This window comes from Geospiza fortis, unplaced genomic scaffold (assembly GCF_000277835.1).
Source record: "Geospiza fortis unplaced genomic scaffold, GeoFor_1.0 scaffold396, whole genome shotgun sequence".
Lineage (NCBI taxonomy): Eukaryota > Metazoa > Chordata > Aves > Passeriformes > Thraupidae > Geospiza > Geospiza fortis.
In genome coordinates this window covers 1,677,971-1,698,895 of record NW_005054345.1, presented here as the reverse complement: position 1 = coordinate 1,698,895, position 20,925 = coordinate 1,677,971, and the positions used below count along the sequence as shown (strand labels likewise).

The following is a 20,925-nucleotide window of genomic DNA, read 5'->3' as shown; positions in this document are numbered from 1 at the left end:
TAATCCAAGGGACAGAAGTTTGAAGACAATAGAACAGTTCTCCATAAAACCATACAAATCTGCATATTCTCAGCTTGTTCAGGGGTTTAATAAATTGGTCTTTTTCCCAGAAAACTCGCAGAACTTCCACTGGAAGTTTGCTGGAGATGGCTAATTGACTTGAGCTACATTCTGAAGACATTTTACATAGAAATCTATCCCAGCAGTCAGTTGGAAGGATAATTTATTGCTCAGCTGTATAGCTGATATTCAAAAATGTGTGGGTTTTGCAATTTCTGGGGCCAAGCTTTTACTTTTTCAGGAAGCAATCTTTCCTTCTATGATTAATGAGTGTGTTGAATTGTCTAAGGTAGGGAACAACAGCTTGAAATTACTGTCATGAGCTATGGGAAACCAGAGGGAGAGTGTGGAACTAGATCTCCAGCAGGAAAACAGCTGGTAAAAAATTAAGCCAACTGTGTTTCCAAGTCAGTCCTGGAATGCAGTATGAAAAACAACATGTGTTCAATCAGAAATCCTCAAAAGAAGGATTAGCTGCCTCAGATGAAGGACATTATAAGCAACTGAGAAACTTGTACCTCTGTAGGTCTTCTTTTCCTTGGTTTCTTTATTTTCTGATTCCAACAGGAGCTGAGAACACTCAACATCATAAAATAGGAGAAGCTTTAAGGGAGTATGACAGCAAGCACTGTCTCCAGACTTGAACTAAACAAATTTCTTTAGATACTTAATGGTTTTCTCCTAAGACAGCCCACACTCACTAATCTGTTCCATACCATTAGTCTCACCCCTGCCTCTGGGTAGGAATGAGATACACTGCAGAAAATTCTACCACATCCATTAAACTCCATCCTGTCACTCCATCCTCTGATCACATCTTCAGAGACATTCACCCAACTGCCCCATGGGCAAACAACAGCAAGACAGAAACTTTACCAAAGCTCTGGAAGGTAGACATTTTATATATGTATTTATATATATATTCACAAGAGCATTGTTTTATCTTAAAACCTTTCTAAAACAGGAATATACTGCAGGTTTTAGCAGTAGAGATAAAATATTACGGGATCCAGCCTTATTTTGTTTTTCTCATCCAAATATACACATTGTTATAACAGAGAAATAATTGCATCCAGAATTATTACTGCTGCTTGATGACCAAAATGCCTCATACACTGCTCTGCACTTGAAACTACTGCAGATATTCATCTGCCCTGGCCAAGAACAGCTTCTTTTGGGTGGAGGAAAAGAAAAGAGGCATAAACATGGTTCACTTAAAATGCAGTGACAAAAATGGCATTTGAAGGCCTGTGTTCAAAACAGTCCCATATTGTTATTACAGATGGAAACAGCTAGGGAAGAGAAACAGAAGAAACAAAAGCCAGCTTTTGTGAGTTCCAGAGCAATCCCTTATGATCCTGGGTCTTGTATAAGATGATTTGGAAGCTTTGGAAAGGCATTCAGGGTCTCTCCCTGAATAAGGCACTGAAACACACTGTCTTCCATGAGCCTGGCCCAGTGCCACAACAGTTTCTGCATAATTCATTGCACGTTTTGCTAAGTGTTCTCTGGATATCTATATAGATGTATACACATAGACATATATGTATTTTTCCATATGTTTTCCTGCAAAACAGAAAAATGAAATAAGTTACATAATGGAATACAGAATTCGGAATAAGACAAACATAGTACCTGTTGACATGTCACACGTGCCCCAAAACTAAACCAGAGAGGCATTGATTTTGAATGTACCCTAAGTCTGTAGATATAAATTATTTCTTGTTTAACAAAGTTTTCATATAACTCAGCCAGTAGGGCTAATGTTTGACTTCCCAAGTACCTTCTGCCCTTTTCAAGCCCCATCATCTTTTAAGCTTATTAGCACTATTCCTAGCAATTCCTTGTGTCATTCTCAGTGACAAAATGTTGATTAGGGACAAAACTATTTTTTCCCCACCCTTAGGTCTCCAGAAGCAAAGAGCAATCCTGAACCTCATCATCTTTGAATGTAAGATGCTTAAGAGATGCAGTAAATAGATCACTATTCTTATGAAAAGAATGGATATTCTTCAAATATTTTTGTCCTTGTATCTTTTTTTCCTGCAGTTGAAAAGAGATTCAAGTAGAGATGCTATTCTTTCCATAAGAAATACACTAAGTGTAGCATTATTTTTCTCCTCCAAGTGGTCAGTGATTTAAATACTGCCTGGGATAGAGTTTGTAATCTAATGACACATTTAACAGCCACCAATGGGTCTAATCTTACTTTAATTTGCCATCTATTTTTGCCTCATGTCTTCTGCATCAGCAAGCTTCACAGCTTGTTCTTTGTTTTCCTTTTGAAGTAATTGCTTAAAAGTATCATGAAATACCTTTGCATTTTTTATCAGAATTAGTGACCAAGGACCTGCATCTTTAACTACTGCGTCTGCTGTGCCTATAAACAAAAGCCAATAGAACAGGCCATTAAGAAGTCTGATAAAATAGATATATACTGTTTCATTTTACAAAATATTGTATTTTCAACCCTTTTTGATTTGTGACTCCCAGTCATGCTTTAGTGGAAGTCTTTAAGTTCAGGGTTCAGACACTCACTTGTTATGCTTCAATCATGTGTGTAAATTGGAAATATTTACACAAGAGTCTGAAAACTGGGGCCTTAATTTAACTCAACTACAGCTGTTACCTCCCACGTGATGGGATTGTGTGAGTTCACATTTTATCTCCGTTCTTCTTCCTCTTCCTCTTCCTCTTCCTCATCTTCCATTTCTTCTTCTGAGTCATCCTTATTCTTTGAACTGTTGCTGAATTCAAGGTTCCCTTCAATATCCAGTACCTGTAAGTGCTTCAGGTTTTGGAAGGTACTTTCTTTCAGTGCTCCAACTGCAATCTTATTAAACCTTAAACAAACAAAAAAGCACCCTTGTTAAAAGAAACACATTTTTATATACAACAGAGAAATCAGGGGACTAAGAGGAAACCATTCTGCAGCTACTCTATACAGATCCAGGTTACTCGAAGTTTACACTGACTCACAACAGCACTCTAGAAGTGCTGACTCCTCTGGATGGGGAAAGAAAGAAAATCATAATATTGGAATTCCTCCTCCACAAATTCTTTCTCTTGCTATTCTCCTTTCTCCTTCCCAGAGAAGAAAGGCATCTGCTTCACAGCCCATATTTTAAAGTATAACTGATTTTTCATAAAATTCTGTGTCATTCCTTGACAGTTTAATTCTTCATCTATTAAACTCAAAACAAAGTAACCCTTTAAACACAAAGCAGTCATTTTTCAGCTGTTATTTGCATTTCCAGGAATACAAATAAACTAATCTGCAGTTTATGAACCTGTCACATATACTGCTCTGTTACTTTTGAACATGCTTAGAATTGTATTCTGTGTAATATTCCATATGTATATTATTGTTTCACAGCACTGCAGTGATTAATGGCCTCCCATTAAAAATACGACTGAGCTTGGGTGGAGTTGCCTCCTGAATATGTTAGCAAAACTGTTTTGCAAATTCCTTTTTTCTTTATATAGAAATATAGAATGTGGCATGTGGTTTCTGGTTCACATCCAAGCATTCACTAAAATCTCATAAATGTGAGCAGCTGAATAGACAGACTGCTCTAATTTACACCAGACTTTGTAATTTTATTTGCTTGGTATGGAATCATTCATCCATAAAGGTATGCTCCAGAACTATTCAGAACTGCAGGGCAGTTTAGCTGCATATAGTCAAAATAAGACCACATTTAGTCTTCTGCAGCCTAGGCTTTTTGAACACAGGCATTGGATCAGCTTAATCATATATTAAGGAATTCATAAATTACTTCTAAATAATATTTTCAATAATATTCCGTCAGATTAGAACTGAATATATTACAGGGACAGATTCCCTTCTTGTGCTATAAATCTCTGCTTCAGTCAGTTGTTACTGTGAGTTTACATTACATGTAAAAAAAGGTCAGTATCTGTCATCTACAAAAACAAAGTCCTCATCCAACTGACAGAGTGGGAAAGAACCCAGCAAAGCCCCTAAACTGGGTTACGTAACTGTCACAGTTGTAACTTGTCACTTGTTTCTGACAAAGCTATCCAGGGAATGCACACAACTCCAAGATTACTCACACACATCTCACTGGAGGGGGATTTTGTCAAAATCCAGGGCCAACAGACACAGGCTGTACTTCTACAAGGGCACTGTAAACTTTTTTCACAGCTGAATATTGGAATATGACATCATGTTAAACATTAATTGCCCAGAATTACTGGCATGCCTCCATTCTAATAAGCATAGAAAAGACAAGCTCTCTTAAAGGAGTTTATTATGTGTATCCATGTTGTTTCTGAGCAGATAAATATAGTTTTGTCACATATTTGTATAAACCAAATATGCTTCAGAAAACAAGGATTTTAAATACTTTCTAAAAAGTAAGCAATTATAAAGTAGATGAAGAAGGAAAAAATCTTGTGTGTTGAAGTGGAAGCTTGACCTTACCTGAGGTAAATCCCCTTTATATTGGGTGTGGATTCAAAAGCATTCTCTGAAACCGTTGTGATCTTGTTGTTCTGGAGATACAGATATTCCAGAGATTCTGGCAGGCCTAATGGGATAGATGTCAGCTGGTTGCCAGCCATGTCTAGTGACTGCAAGGAAGAGACAACAAGGGATCAAATAACTGAATTTAAATATTAGAAACACACCAGAAAGAGATTTAATTTTGAAGTTATATTTATTATAGAATATAATCATTTAATCTACCTCTAATTTGCAGCAAGGTAAGTGTGGCCAAGACAATTCTAGTCTCTTACACTCCTATTGAGCATCCTGATTTCACATGATATGTCATGCTGGTTTGTTTCAGAGTTCCAACATTTCTTTATCTCTGTCCCCAGGCATTAGCCCATGTCTGTTTAAGTAAATTAAAAACAGGCTGGGTTTCAGATATGCAGGAGAATTCCTTGGCATCTGCTACTGCAAACACTTTGCTGGCTGAGGATGGTGATAGGTACAGTTACACATAAAATCATCTGGAAATATTCTAACATGGAGAATGTATGAAGACAGCAGGACTAAAGGTCATGGTCATTTCTCAGATTAATTTTATGCAACAGAATTGATCAATGGAAATGTTTTGTTATCCTGTATTGTAGTCTTTTCATTGCACCAACCTGACATTATTTACCCACTACTCAAAGCCACACTTCTGCAAACAATTGTTCTCATTCCAGTGTTTTTATTCCTCATTTATAATGCCAGTCTGGAAAACAATTATCATAGAACCATTGAATTGTTTAGGTTGGAAAAAAGCTTTAAGATCATTGACTCCAACTGTTAACCCAGTACTGCCAAGTCCATTATGTAAATGTCTTGCTTTGCAGTTGCAGAGTCTCCAGCAATTTCCATGGAAACAGTGTGGACTGAAGTATTTACTAAGTATATGCATGATCAGGATCTTTATGGATGGTTATTTGCCAAATTCACTCCAGTGCAATAACTCAAAAACCAACTGCACAGTTAAGCACTTAATGATAAAAAAGATTCAGCTGGAAACAACCAACAAGAATTAATGCTGTTCCAAAGAAAAGCAACAGCCATAAATGCCCCATTAGTCCAGCAGAACTTTAAGTCTGTGCTATTATCTGAACCCTGTTTAGTGGGAGTGGGGTTTGCTATGGGGATGGCCAGTGGTTGAGTCAGAAACACCTCTGGCTTTACACCGACTGCAAGGAAGGGAGAGTAGAAGGAAAGTTCCACATAATTGTGAATCTGGACCTTTGAGAAGGAAAGCTCATCATTCCAACCAGCAACTCCAGCTACCCAGCAGGGATCATGACCCATTTTTGTTTGAAAATAAAACAACCTACATTTTATTAATGCACTGCAGAAAAGCGATCCCAGCCGTCTGTAATTTTCAATGGCATCTTCCTTCCAGGCTACTTTGCATGTTAAATATATTTGCTCACACATGTATCAGTGAGGCACCAAACAAATGCAAAAGGTATTATTCAAGCCAGGGACCAAATCTGCAGCTGATGCAAACAGCTCTGCAGACACTGTTGCTGCATTGCTGATTGACATTAACTGAGAAACAAGCTATTGGTTATTCCCAGACACAACAGAAAGGGAAACGTTCCTATAGATTAACGTCAGGATTGTCTGAAAACACACCGGGGGCCAGTGTGACATATGCTACATGTCCTTATCCCTGATCTGTTCAGAGATGTGCACACTTTGCTGTGCAGTGACCTGACCATATGCCCCCTCCATGGCTGCTGTATGACACAGGCAATACCTTTCACTGCAGGAAAGGGGCCGTTGCCTAAGAGGAAATGCAGACAAATCCTTCAGCCGGCGTAACAATTCTGAAAGGTCATTTTGCTCAGCACAAATGTGATTGTTCCTGCCTGCCTTATGGTTTGTGTTTAACTTTCTCCAACAATTAAGCAAATGAGAAGACTGCTGATTGAATCCAGACTCTGAGCTGCTCCCCAGGTGCCTTAGCCAGCTGAGCTGCTAAATCCTACAGCTTGGCTTGTCTGAATATAAGCTGATGTGGGGGCTTTGAGAATTAAGAGTGTTTTTGTTTATGCATTCCTTCCTCCTGCTGTCTCTATTCAGAGCTGATTTTAAATCTTTTGGGAGACGAGCTATTTGAAAGGCCTAATTTCAGTTTTAATGACATTTGCCGATGTTTTTCTGAAAATATAGGACACTGTTAGGATTCAGACACAAAGCTGGACTGGCCAGCAGTGGAAAGTACCCACCTCTGGCACAATAGCACATCATTTCTACTCTAGAAACAGGGTGTGTAGCACTTACAATGCAACCCCAAAACACGAGGACCAAGCACATTTAGTATTGGTGCTACATAATTTGATTTAGGCAGACAGATGAGGATATCAACATCACTAATACAATTAGAGAAGGTGGTGTTTCTACCTGGAGACTGCTGAGTTCTCTCCATGCTCTTGAATAAATTGAATTTACTTTCAGTTTATTGTTGCTCAAATACAGTTCCCTCAGTTTTGTCATCCCAGACAAAGTCCCTTTTGGGATGATGCTTATCTCATTCTCCTTCAGCTTCAGAACCTCCAAGTTCTTTGGGAAGCCAAAAGGCACCATGTGGAGATTGTTTCCAGAAAGATCCAGGGACTTCAGTTGCCTCAGTTTACGGAAGGCCTCCCGATGGATCTGGGGACTTGTGAGCTTGTTGTAGCTCAGGTTCAGCTCTTCAAGGAAGTAAGTGGTAGCAAAGTCATTCCTGTTGATCTCTGAGATCTGGTTATGAAGGATCATCAGTGTCTTCACTCGCCGGGGCAGCCCGCTGGGGATCCTTTCCAGCATGTTGTTGTACAGGTGGACAGTGTGCAGCTTCTTTAAGCCATGGAAGGCTGAGGGGTGAATACCTCGAGCTTTTAATTTGTTATTGTGGAGCAGAAGGTACTCCAGGTTCTTAATTTGGGTCAAGACATCTCTGTCAATCACCTTAATTGCATTCTTCTCCAAGTGGAGGAGGACGATGTTTCGAGGTAAACCACTTGGGATGTGGGAGAGGTTATTGCTGGACAAATCCAGATATTCAAGACTAGACAATTTCCTTGAGAAAGCAGGAAAGAAAATATTTTGATTCTGCAAGGTGAAACAATAACCAACTTGCTCAAAGACTTTGCAATCTTTGCTTTAGAGCCTTTTACCAGGCACAGCTCCCACTACTGACTGCCCTTTTCTGACTTGTGATATGAGGGATGTGGACACAAAACAGGGAGCTCCCATATTGCCATAAGGGATTAGGACTTGGCACTGCCACTGCTCCCTAGCCACACCAGCAAGAGAACGTGCCAGAGTCCGCAGACACCCAAACTGCCACTGAGCTGAGACCTGGGATCAGTTTTGTAGTCCCAGATAGCAACATATTCATTTCAGTGAACAAATGCCACAAGGAAAATGCCATGGGACCACCACCAGAACACAGAGTTTAGCTCTCAGTTTCACAGAAACAAAGCCTGAGCATGAGTAATTTCTGTCTCAAAGTATTTGCTGAAAGTAAAAGGCGGGTCTGCTTTCTAGATGATGAAATGTTACTTTTATGAAAAGCAGAAATGCTAAGTTAGTGTCCTAGGCTAAGGTAGTGAACTTCTCATGACCCTCCAGTATTATGGAAGTGAGTCAGGGCTAGAGCTGCTTTGTGTAAGCTACTGAATCTGGATTCCATGGTCTCAGTTGAAGCTAAATTAAATCCTCAGACCAGCCACTTATACCAACTGGATATGGATCAGTGGTTGTTCCACAGCCAGGACTGAGGAACCCTGTATTCCCTTGTATTTCAAGTCAGTTTCTCAAATTAGAGTTTTAATCTACTTGACACAGCATAACCCATTGCAGATGACCAGAGAGTTTTCAGGAAACAGGAAGACTAATGTGTTACAGACATTACTTACTGGTTACTACACTGCTGTTCCAGCTATCCAAGCATGCTCGGAATAAACAAATATAATCTTTAGGTAAAATGCTTCACTGCTGCCATTTGTAAGGTTTCCCCAGGATGGGAATATCTTAACAGAAATTACATGTCCAACATGACCTGGAGGTGGACTCAGCACAGATATAGTAAACTACTAAGGGGGGGTTTCTGGGAATGGGAAATGGAAAAGGAAAGCACAGTTTGGTACTGTGTCTGGAGATCAGGAGGGTTTGCAGAACTAAATTATGGGCAGGACCGATTGCGTGGTCTGGATTTTCAGGTATTACAAAGACAGCATTTGGTGCAAGCAGAGAAAAAAAATTATTAAATTTCTGAAGTGCTAAGTCCCAGGCTAAATCTAGGACAGCCAAAGGCTATTTTTGTTGCACCAGTTGGTAGGAAAGCTTTTGCAGCCATCTGGCTCTTGAGCAGTACCACTGCATCCCTGGCTGCTCCAGCAACCACCTGCACTGGGGTACAGCTGGCCATGGGGAATTCACTGCTCTGTGTGTGTGGCTGCTTTCAAGCCACCTTCACAGAAACACACAAGTGGCTCCAGTGAAGATGAAGTTCTGGCTTTAATGCCCAGTGAAGTGCCCTAGAAACTGGAAAGTCCCAGGTAACCTCACTTTTGACTGTTTTGGAAGAGCAGAAAGTAGCTTTCAGTGTTGTTCTAGGTGGCTGTTCCCAGAAGGGACTTAGTACCTGGTGTGACTGGGTCTGTGGCAGGCAGGGAGTGGTCCAGTCTGATGTTCAGTGTTCTGTCTTTTCTATGAAACAATTCTGCAACCACTCACCCAGACCTTTGCTCTTGAATGGCAGCATCTGCATCTAAGCAGTGAAATGCATAACATCATCCAGCTTTGAATAACTTCACTTTCTACTGTATCCTTTGTTCAGTAGATGCACAACTGTCCCAGAGGGGGCAGACAGACACAGAGGTACATAGCACACATCTCAGTCTCACCAGAAAGTTTCGTTGTCCATTCCCTCATTAGACAAGTAGTTATTCTGCAAATACAGCTCCCGCAGCCCGGCAAGCTCGCTGAAGGCTCCTTTGGGAATCTTCTCCAGCTTGTTGCTCTAGAGTCACCAGAAGCATAAAGAACAGTATTTGGCATGAATCAACACAATATTTGGGTTCTGTTCAACTAGCAGGGGCAATTAAACTTCAGAAGGGCTAGACATGAAATATTTAGGGGGCTTTATAATGTGATGGAGAGACTGGACCAGATTCATTTGTCAACTTATATAAAGTAGAAACCAACACAGACAAATTTGGCTGAGTGTCTCAATAAAGAGTAAAAGAAAAAAATCACAACTTAAGTACACCTGACAGATATTTTTGGTCCACTTTTGGCTGCCTCTCATTTCTCATTGTCCTGGTTTTTCCCAGTCAAAATATCAAGGTAAATGTTACTACTGACAGATGGTGCACTTGCAAATAAAACACTAATTTCTCTACTCATCTCCTCTGTCCTAAACACAGCTGGGGACAGCAGGGAAGGAGACAAGTTGAAAGAGTAATCCTCACAGTGTGTGACCCCTTTGGGAGGTAATGATTATCTGTAAGTGTTGAAAAAATGCAGGGGACAAATAAGTTCATACTTTGGATAGAAATTCCAGGAATTTAAAGGACTGGACTGGTTGCGTTTACTTTTCTTCAAGCTGAAAAGCCTGTTCTCTAGAAGATTTTAACAGGGGTTCTGGTGAAACCTTCAAGGAAAAAGAGAGCTGGGAGGCAGCACAGAGCTGCCTCCGTCCAGGGCTGATAACAGACTCCAGTCTCTGCACGTCCAAGGAGCTGTCAACACTCAGAGCAAGCGGACCCAGGACTCCCCACCGCTGTGGCTCTCCCATTGCTGAGGCTCAGATCTCCAGCTCAGACATGATGAAGTGGTTTTATCAGAATCAGATGACATGGATTCAAAAATGCTGGAGAGCAGTTAACAGCACAGCTCTGCTATTGCATTATGGCTGGAGGAGTTGTAGTAATAGAGAATTCCTGATCCAAACTGAATTGCCAGTTCAGTAGCAAACAGCAGCCACTGGTGCTGAGAAGCAGTGGTCTGTGTGAAATGAGTCAGTGAGCAAAGCCAGTACAGAGTGGGTAAGCAGCCGTCAGGACAAGTGGCATTAGTGGCAGACTTAACTGGGAGGTCATGGAGACATGGCCATGGAATGATGCAGTTCCTGTTCTAATATGTATTAATATTGTTTTATGCATGGAGGAGACCAACAATGCAACCACACAGGGATTTGCAATACATCCCCCTGCAAACACAGAAAGGCATTTCTGCCCCCTGTGAGCGTTCTGGTGATTTGCAAAAACACGCTATTGCTTATGGACGAAAAAGGAAGGAGATGGGGACAGCTACTGCTGAAAATACAGCAAGCAAGCCTTAAAGTGGGCCTGGGGATGTTTCCAGGGGCACTGGGATGTCTTGGCCATGTGGTGTGAAACCCACACTAACACAGTCACAAACCCAAAGGATTTGTCACAATCCTAAAGGATTACGAAACGTTGTTGCCATTACCTGTAAGTGTAATTTATAAAGTGCTGGAGGGAGATTCTTTGGAACATACTTCAAGAAATTGCTGGACATGATGAGTATCTCCACATTATTAGAGCCATTGAACATATTATCAGGTAACCCAGCATCTGAAAGTTTGTTGTTATGAAGATACACAGATCTGTTGGAAGGAAGCAAAAGATGAAGTTCAACAGATCTGGAGTTTTTGTTTACTGAGAGAAAGCTTAGTTTAAAACTTAATTTCAATATTTTCTTCTTTTTTTGAGATAATTAAATTTGTTTTTAAAATGTGCTTTTTAATTTAGCAAGGGATACAGATGCAAAACCAAATGGTCAGCCCCAATATTCTCTGAAAGTTCTGTCTATTCAAAATCCAAACCTGCACATGAATATAAGTTTCACAAGTGGCCTTAACTTCTTTATAAGAAACTGAGTGCAAGCCTGGGATTTTGCAGTACTTAGAAACACAGAATGTCAGTGTGGGGGCCTCACTCAGAGGCTTAGAATTCATCTCTTTTTAACAGATACGGCCCCACTTTTAACTTCTATTTAGAATTGAGTCTGGACTGCTTGGGCTTACAAAATCAGCCTGGAGGTCTCTTAAGAAAGGATCATCTCTTAACCCTCCATTCTTTCTGCTCCCATGAAGGCTGGAAACACCCTGGGAAACAGTTTCTCTCCACTCCTAGAACTCAGAATAGGATACTGACAGAAAGACAAGAGATTTACTCAGTCTGGCAGACTTTTCTCTTTTCTATGCTTTGGTTTTTAATGAGCCATTGGGATCGAGAGACAGAGTTTCTTACTTTTCCTTTGCCCTTCTTACTTCCAACCTTTAATAATCACCAAATAGTTTCTCCAGATTTTCAGAAACTGATTAATCCTTACACAGGTTTAAATTCTGTACAAAGCAATGTACTTCTATGAATTTATTCCTCCTTTTCACTGGCTTAACTGCTAAATTAGTTCATTTTACTTCTTTTTAACAAAAGAAATTATAGGCTTTTAGTGACTTTGATTACCTCTTCCTTTCCTGTGTTTACCCCCAGATGCAGCAGGCAGCTAAATTTGTAGAGAGAGGTTAAAACTGCAAAAGTGTCAAAGTGAGCTTTTTTAACTTGTTCTTGGATTCTCTACCAGTAGCAGAGAACTTGGCAACATCCTTCTGGAAGGAAGGAAAGGCTCAGTATGGAAATACAATTGTGTGATCACACACTCCAGGGAGTTCAGAGCTACACTGGAAGTATTGTTTACCCTGCATGGTCAGCTGTACTTTTAACTCACAAATATTTGCTTTTCTGAAAAACTTACTCTCCAAATAATCAGTCTGAGATCATGAACTCTGCTGGGGGCAAAAAAACAACTGAAACAACTGTGTTGAGGTTTTATATGAGTAACCTTGGAAATCAATTAGCTCTTACTCTGATTAAAATTCGTGTTCATATAGAAGAGTGTGAAAATCACTTCCGAAAAGTCAAGAATTTTAATATGGAATCAAAACACAGCAGCATTTCCACCTGAGATTAAGGAAGAAAACATGGATAAATCTAGCTTCTTTCATCATGAGATATTGCCAGAAATCTGTGAGTGACTCAGCCCTCTCAGCTTCCAAGAGCCTGAGAGACTAAAGGCCCAGGAAGTGCAGAGCAGCTCCAGCTCTCAATGAATTCAGTGGGAATGGAAAGTTCTTCAGTTCATCACAAGACTGGGCTGTAGGGGCTCAGCTGGGCCAGCTGTAATTAACTGCTTCCAAACCTGGCTGCACAAATTGCTCCCAACAGTTTGGGATGTCTTTGCAGGGTCTGCATAGTGCAGTATGTGGATGCTGCAGATTACTCAAAACCCCTTCAGCAAAGCCCACACCTCACAGGAGGTGGCCTGGGTGCCTCTGGGTTTGACATGGATGTGCTGCTGTCAGTCCAGATGAGAAAATCACAGCCTGAACCTAGCAGAGACCTTTGGCAGCAGATCTGGAATATGAACCCCTTCTGAAGGCACTGAAGTGCTTACCTTGAATAGAACTGAGTTATACTGCACTGAGTATTGCCCTGTCCACCTGAATTTACTTTTAAAAATGAACAGACTGTAATAAAACTAGAGAGTTCTAAACAGCTAATCTCCATTTTGAGAAACTTAATTGTTCTTTTCAACTCAAATACACAAATAAAATGGGGACAACTTCATTTGATATTTGTAGAAATGTCTGGCAGCTAGCAAAAGCTCTTGGAATGTGTTTGTTTGATCTTTCATGCTGGGAATAACAAAGAGTTTCTTTCCAAAAACACAAATAGGCAATAATATAGTTTAGCCAGATATTTTCTTATCACCCACCAACTGCATCCAAGCAGTGGCAGAATACCAGTATTGTTTTATTTCCCAATCCCTTACCTCAAGTTTGGTTTCTGTCCAAATGTGAGTCCATATATCTTAGTGAGATAATTGGCTGCAAAATCTGCACTGATCAAGGTATTTGGTAGGAATTTTGGAGCCACGGTTAGCTGAAAAAGAAATATACAGGAGAGTTCCAATGAAATGTAGCAAATGTTTTAACCAAGTATTAGAGCAGCAGCAAAACACTTTCAAATTTATCTTCCTGAAACAGGCAAAGATAAATTAAACTGAATGTAGATTTCATGAACAAAAACAAATTGTCCTCACTCACTAATCTCTCCAGGAAGGAGACAGACTTTTGCTCTAAGATATGAAAATGTTTGTTTTGGTTGGAAGGGTCCTGTCTCTTTTTGGTGGAAGAAATCAAGAAATTGTTATTCAGAGAGCAAACACTTTGCTTATTATTGTTCCTAATTCCTCAGTCTGCTGTGCCAAAAATCTCCAACCCCCCTCACAGTGACCTAGTGCTCATTCTCTTAGGAAAGTGTATTGTGGAGAGGAGATGTCACTTCACACCTCTGCTCCACTGCAGCCATTTATGATGATCTCTGCAGGGGGGATTCAGGCTCCCAAAGAACAAGGACACTTCTGAGCCAAATGATGGAATATTGAATGGCACTTCAAAGCAGAGGGTACAGCAATACCTTGTTCAATAAACCAGTGATGGATCAGGAAGTACAGAAGGCCCTGTTCTCAAAACTTTATAGCTGACAACAGGTATAGAACTGAATGTGTTGCTCTTGTTGCTGTTTTATCAGTGATTTTAAAAGCTAACCCTAGAAACACCTGCATCTGAACGAACTGGTGGAGTAAAAAGCAATGATCAAAGAAAGCTCAGTTTTAGAGAGCATCCAGGTAATACAATAGCCGGGATCACTCAGTGGCTGCTAATAACAAAGTCATTCACGCACAAACCAAGAATACAGCTTACAATCCAGGCTGGATGGGGGACAGTTTTCTGGCAAGCATACACCCAGAAGCTTTATGCATCAAGATAAAGCCCTTGGGAAACAAATTTTTAACACAATGCTGTACCAGATGATCCTTGAGTAGAGAAGACAATGGACTGCAGTCAGCAGGTGCAGCCACCCTGATTACAGGTGTTCACTGCAGTGCTAATGAGACCACTCTCTGTTTTATGTGCACTCCAAAGGCAGATACTGAATTCTTTGAGATCAGGATGGGAGACTGGGGCAATGGAAGGGATTGCCTTCTAGCCTGAAGTTCATGGAATCTCTAATCTTCCTCACAGCTCTGTTGTGTGAAACAGAACCTGGTCCTTTCAGCCTACAAAGCACAGCAAGACTCACATAATGAGAAATCATATTTTTCAAACTTTTATTACCATAAAACTGCAGTGTGTTATGAATAATAGTGTAAAACCAAAAATATCTAAGATATGAACAGTGTGAAAGAAGAGACACTTTATTGGAGAATTGCCTAACCCAAGCCTTAAACTATGTATTTATCTAAAGGCTGCCTACACCCCTCTCTACTGGTATGTTGAGAGTGTGTTGATGAACTCCATCCATGATCTTCCAATTTACTGGACTCATAAAACAGTCTTTAAAAAAAACCAAAACATTATTTACTGGTTTTAATTTTCTGCTGTCCCAAAACTTCCATCCTTAGCCTGTCTTAAACATTTGTGTGTCACAAACACACAAAAAAGATCTTTCCCACAAATCACACTTCTATCAGCATTTCCAGATGGTTTGTGAGCACTGGAATGAGCCATTCTGCATATTCCTGCAGCTGCTCTTGGCTTTGGTGGTAATCTCTCACCTCCTGATCTGGGAGATATGATTTCAGGGAGCTGGATAAAAGCACTCATCTCTGACTGAGAAGCTCTGACAGTGCCTCAGAAAGAAATAAGTCTCTGCCTTGATGTAGCACTGACAATTCAGACACAGGAAACAAGACTTAATGATTTTCATACACAGTGGTACATTAAAGCTTTTCTCCAGTCAATTAGGTCATAACTTTTGTACAAAGCAAAGGGCATGGCTCAGACATGTGAAATGAGAGACATCAGAACCACAAGAAAGAGGAAAGAGAAAAAGATGTTTAATCCAAAAAGAGTTTTCACTTGCTCAGGATTTTGCTTTGGCATTTCAGCACTTGGTCATGAGACCGATTTTCACTGATTACCTTCTTGAAGGATTCATGCCAGATTGTTTTAAGTGTTAGCAAAAATAAAGTTGACTTGAGTAGTTTTGTCTAATTTATTGCCTAACAAGAAGCAATCTGCCATTTCTCCTACTGCAATTTTCATTCAACTTTCCTGCTGCACCTTCCTTTCCATAGAGTGTTTATCCACTGTTAACTAATGAATTCAGAAGATTAATACAAAAGTCATTATCAGATTTGAATTGCTCGGATTTTTCTTGCTTGGATGAAGCTTTGATAAAACCAGAAGTGCTGGATTGAGGTGAATCCCATATCACTTTGAGGATACGGGGAAATGTTAACCTTCTGTCACCAAAATCACCTGCTTATAGTCAATAATGACAGCTCAGGATCTGGTCTATCCTTTGGTGGAACAATTTCTCTCATTAACAAGGTTTACTGTGCACTCTCTTTGAGAGATACAAAACACAAGAGTGGGGTGAAAAACTAAAAAGGAAACTACAGCATCCACTCTTTTCTTGAAGTATTTGTTACTCACAGGCCACAGAAGGCTTTTAGTCTCTTACATTTCTTTTCTCTGACCAACTGTGCCAGTTTAATGAAAGATGATTTAGCTACATCTGATGGGATCACAATGGAAGATAAAGCAGCATTAAGATAATCCATAAAACAAGAGGCAAACTACCAGCAAATCCCTGCTCTCCTCCAGACACCACAGTAACTTGATCCCCAGTGTTTCCTGCTGCAGAGGAGATGCAGTCTGAAGCCAATCTGGTTTGTCCTGGCTTGTGATTTATAAAGAAATGTGTTATTTTTGCGGGTCCACAACTTCTCACTGTAACTACTTGTGACATTCGCTGATGTTTGCAATTTCTTTTGGGACTCTTTTCTCTCTGCAGCAAAGCCAGAAAAACCAAACACTTTGTTTTGTTACACAGGGAAAATCAGAGTGCTAGGCTCTGGGATATTAGTCACAGTCTGGCTTGTTCCTTTTTATGGAGTTATTAACTGCCAAGATTGTTACATGGAAATGGTGCTTGAAAGAGAGAAAAGAACACAATGTTACTGTACTAAGGAATGGGTTCTATTCTTAATCACTCCATACAGAAATGTATGGAGTGATTCTGAATGTGTCTTGGCCTGACTGAAACCTGAATGTGGCCACATGTATTTAATCAGAACATCAAATGGTCCCAGATTTTAAGAGGATAATAAAATATATATACAGACATGCAGAGAGAGAGAGAGGGTGGGATGGAAGGGCAGGATTTCTGTAGACAAAGAAGCTCTGCCTGATGTTTTAACTTATATTTTTCTGTGGATCCTAATTTCTTCTGTATCAAATATTTGTGGACAACCACTGGGGATAAAGGAAGCCATAACAGGAACCACCCAGATGCAAGGGTATGAGAAGCTATTTCATTTCCTAGCTTTGGCAGGAAAGATGTGCTTCTGTCAATACGTCCAACCTGGGTCACAATAGGAAAGCACCTGGGATCTTCTCCATCAAAAGAAGAAATTCAGCTCCTATCACCGCAGCTAAAAGAATAAATTAATGACTGGCACAGTTTCACTGTGTGGGGGTTTACTCTCCCCATATCCAACCTAATTAGAATAGGAGTCAGGGAAAAATGCATAGGGAAAATGTAAGGAAAAATGCATTTTTACAGATCTTCATGGTTCAAACACAGGCACTAGGATGTGTTTGTTCACAATTTTTTCAACCAGCCTCATCTGATAAGGCAGCATTTCATATAATTACCCAACATACAGGCAGGAACCAAATCTGCATGCAGCTGACCCAAAGCCTACTGAAGTCAGTGGTAATTTATGCATGCAGGGGCTTTCTGTACCTCCCTACACAAAGGAATCTTTTCACCAGGTGCACAAATAAAAAAAGTGTTCAAAATATACCTGCATGTGTAGCCTCTAAACCTCACATACTGTTTTGACCTTAGATGAACCTGCATTAGAATATCATTTTAGCACAGTTTTACTTATGCAGTATATACATTTTAAAAGAATTGACAACTTGCTCATTTAATTTTCAGAACCCAAAAGGTTCTGAAAGGCTTCAGAGCCTCTTACCTTATTGTTTGCCAGGTACAAGTAATTCAGATTCTCCAGATGCTCAAATGCTTCCTCTGGCAACCCTTAAAAACAGGAATAACTAATCAGTAACATCAGCACCTTACTGCCTTTCTGAGTGAAAATACCACAGGGCAGCTTTCCCTCTCAGTATCTTCCATGTGAGATTGAAACACTTTTTATAGCCACTGAACCAATCTGATTCAGACCTAATGGTATCTCTTTTAATTGGAAAAAGAAAAAAACAAACCCACAAACCAAATCGAACAATACACACTTGTTAAGAGCAATGGAGGACTATTTAAAACCCTGATCACACAAGGCTTGTGGCCAAGCCCACTGGCAGGTGTCAGGTACAGAGCTGTGCAGATCTGCTCTATGGCTGATTATCAGTGCCTGCAGCAGCTACACTATCTGAGAACCTTCTCCTGTAATTTGCATAAGATTCTGCAAGTCTTTTTTCTTGCAAGGATATAATCTGAGGTTGCTTAGTGATCAGATCAACCTGATGAATGACTATATTGCTAAAATAACCTGCATGTCACAACCCTTCTCTTGCTCTGCTCCTCCACAATTCAGGTATCCAAACAGTAACCAGCTCAGAGAGCTGGTCCAACTCAGGGCTTATCCTCCCCCAATAATTATTTATTTTCAACTGAGTCACTCCACATCCAGCTGATGACAAAAGCACAATTGCTGTCACAATGGAAAGCCTGCTGGAAAGCCTGCAAGAAAAAATTTCACCTGGCAGTTGTCAAAGACAAAGCTATTTTCCATGTCCAAACATGTTGGAAACTCAGGGCTGCACTGAAGCTTGTGAAAGAAAACATGAAGGCCCAAAGGTAATAGTGTCAAAGGCTGGATATTATAAGCACAGCTTTCCCTGTGCTATGTAAGATTGCTGTGCCTTGGGGCCCATGTATAACATGCCCACATTCTCAATAAATGTTCTTCTCTGTCATTTCAGTAAAGATAAAAAGAGCATTAAGATCAAGTGGGTGACACATAAATTAATAATAATTACATCTTTTGTATCCCATATCCTCCTCTCTTACTGTTTACTCCAATTCCTCTGTTTCTTTTACTTTCCTCACTAAACCCCTTGATAAGATTCTCTAATAAGCATGAGACTGAACAAGAAAAAACCTGCTTACAAAAATCGAAATGGTTTGAGAAGGGTAGAAATGTCCTAATTTGCATTATACATATAAATTCATACCAAATTTGACAAGGACAAAGCTGGCCCAAACTGCCCAGCCTGACTAGACTGAACTAAACAAGGTCATTCAGGAGGAAATCATTCAGCATGTGGACGTTTCTGGTTCTCAAGTGCATTGCATGGAAGTGCCTGTGGGAGCAGAGGGAGTTTCCTGGATGAGGAGATCTCACGCCACAGTACACGAGCTGCTGCCAGGTCTCCTCCACTGCTTCAGCAGGGCTGCATTCCTCCACACTGAGTATTGTGTTTCAGATGATAAAGTGTCTCCATGCTCTGTGTGATGGCCAGAGGAGTGAGGCTCACAGCAAACCACTCCAACCAAGGAATCCATCACCCTGGCTTTCCTTATCAGCTGCCACTGGCCTCATTGCATAAGCTGCTGCTCTGGAGGCACAGGCTCTGTCCACCCCATGGCTCACCTTTTGAAGTCAGCCTGTTGTTTTGCAAATTGAGAGTTTCCAGTCTATAAAGACGAGCAAGCTCTTCTGGAAAGATTTCTTCTATTTGGTTATTCTAAGAAAATGGAGAGTATTAATCATCAACAAAGTAATCCAAAAAGGATCCCAGTAAACCCAGACTGTGAACTTCAATAAAATCTGGAAGTGAACCCACCATGTCAAATCCCTGTCAAGACTTCTCTCATAATGAGCCAAACTCAGATCTCAAACCAAAAACATCCAAACCCAGGAGCATTTGAAAGCCTGACTTCTGCTCATCTCCAGGAATATCCAACTTATGCACCAGCAGTGCACAAAGAGTGTGATTATGCCTGGCAAGGCCCACAGTCCATCTGCCACAGCCAAACCTTGTAGCTGCAGCAAAGCATTTGTTACAAGGTTGGCATGGTGGATTTCCAAGCTTATGGCTTCTGTTATTCATGGAATGTTTTAAAAGCCACTGGTGACGGGCAGGGAATGTCAAACCAGGCTCACTTGCACTGGTTGTGCTGTCAGGGATGACTGCCATCAGATTTTCATTAACATGCTCACTAACATTCCAGCCATTAATGAGTGGTTCTAGCTTCAGCATCCAGGGGACCAGTCAAGGACCCACTGTTCTGGAAGCCAGTGCACAGAAAGTGACAGCTGCAGCTCCAAAAAGCTTCTTTCTTTTGGTAGCAGAGGCAGGAGCCATGGCTAACACGTGCCTGGGACAGATCTGCTGAGGAAGGTGCCAGCTTACATTACACATTTTCTAACTGAAAAACTCTAAACAAAATCTGCACTTCATCCATTGGACAGAATTGACAGATGGGAGCAACAAACCAAAAGCAGTTGGTGAAGGACCAGGCACTGAAGACCTCAAGCACTGCCATTGCTCCAGGGAGGCACAGCCACAGGGCTGCCATGCTCTGGCCCTTCAGGTGTCAGAGCAGGGAAAGGACACCCGCCCAAATGCTGGTCACAGGAATCAAGTAACTAAGAGCAGAGCATAGAAACCTGCTGACAGTCTAGGACACCCTGATTCTTCTTCCTGAAGCTGGAATCTCACATCTTATATGACCTTTTCATGACAAGACATGAGGTGTCTGGAGCAGGACCACTTGCTGTAGGCATGACACTAGGCATGATGGGTGGCACTGGCCATGTCACACCTGCTCCTTGCTGAGTCCATGTGCTGCAGGGAGAGGTGGGACAGCGGGGGACACGGGTTGGCCCTGCTCTGGACTGGCTCACTGTGTCGGAACTGACACCATTCTGTCCAAAGAATTCTCTGTCATTTAGCCCATAGTCTTCCAAGACACCTCGAAATGGAAGGGCTCAACCAGAAATTTGGGTTGGCCAAAGGAGAAACTAGAAATTGTTGGTTTGGACAAAATGAGAGACTGTGGAGCTCGTTTTCCCCTCCCTGGATGTGAGGGGAGAGCATGCCGATAACCAGGAGCCGGGCCTGCTGCCCCTGCTGCTCCCGCCGGGAGCCGAGGAGGGGCTGAGGGAAGGATCCAGGGTTCAGGGCCGGAATGAGGGCACGGGAGGGGCGATGGATCGCGCCCTTACCTGCAGGGAGAGGTGGTTGGTCAGCTCGGGCAACAGCAGCGGGAACTCCTTGAGGTCGATGCCGCCGCAGTCCACGACGCCCTCCTGGGTGC

General features: G+C 41.2%; 1 protein-coding gene across 1 annotated transcript in view; it reads right to left on the bottom strand.

Annotated features, from left to right (window-relative positions):
* Window positions 1-589: 589 nt before the first annotated feature.
* PODN (podocan) overlaps window positions 590-20,925 on the bottom strand; it is a 20,675-nt gene continuing 339 nt past the window's right edge. The window contains exons 2-11 of the mRNA XM_031058542.1: window positions 20,834-20,917; window positions 19,256-19,349; window positions 17,618-17,682; window positions 13,397-13,506; window positions 11,012-11,168; window positions 9,442-9,557; window positions 6,953-7,610; window positions 4,508-4,656; window positions 2,690-2,903; window positions 590-1,626 (exon numbers count right to left, since the gene is read on the bottom strand). Of these exons, the coding sequence (XP_030914402.1) occupies window positions 2,723-2,903; window positions 4,508-4,656; window positions 6,953-7,610; window positions 9,442-9,557; window positions 11,012-11,168; window positions 13,397-13,506; window positions 17,618-17,682; window positions 19,256-19,349; window positions 20,834-20,917 (1,614 nt within the window). The 3' untranslated portion in view covers window positions 590-1,626; window positions 2,690-2,722. The remainder of the gene's footprint in view (window positions 1,627-2,689; window positions 2,904-4,507; window positions 4,657-6,952; window positions 7,611-9,441; window positions 9,558-11,011; window positions 11,169-13,396; window positions 13,507-17,617; window positions 17,683-19,255; window positions 19,350-20,833; window positions 20,918-20,925) is intronic.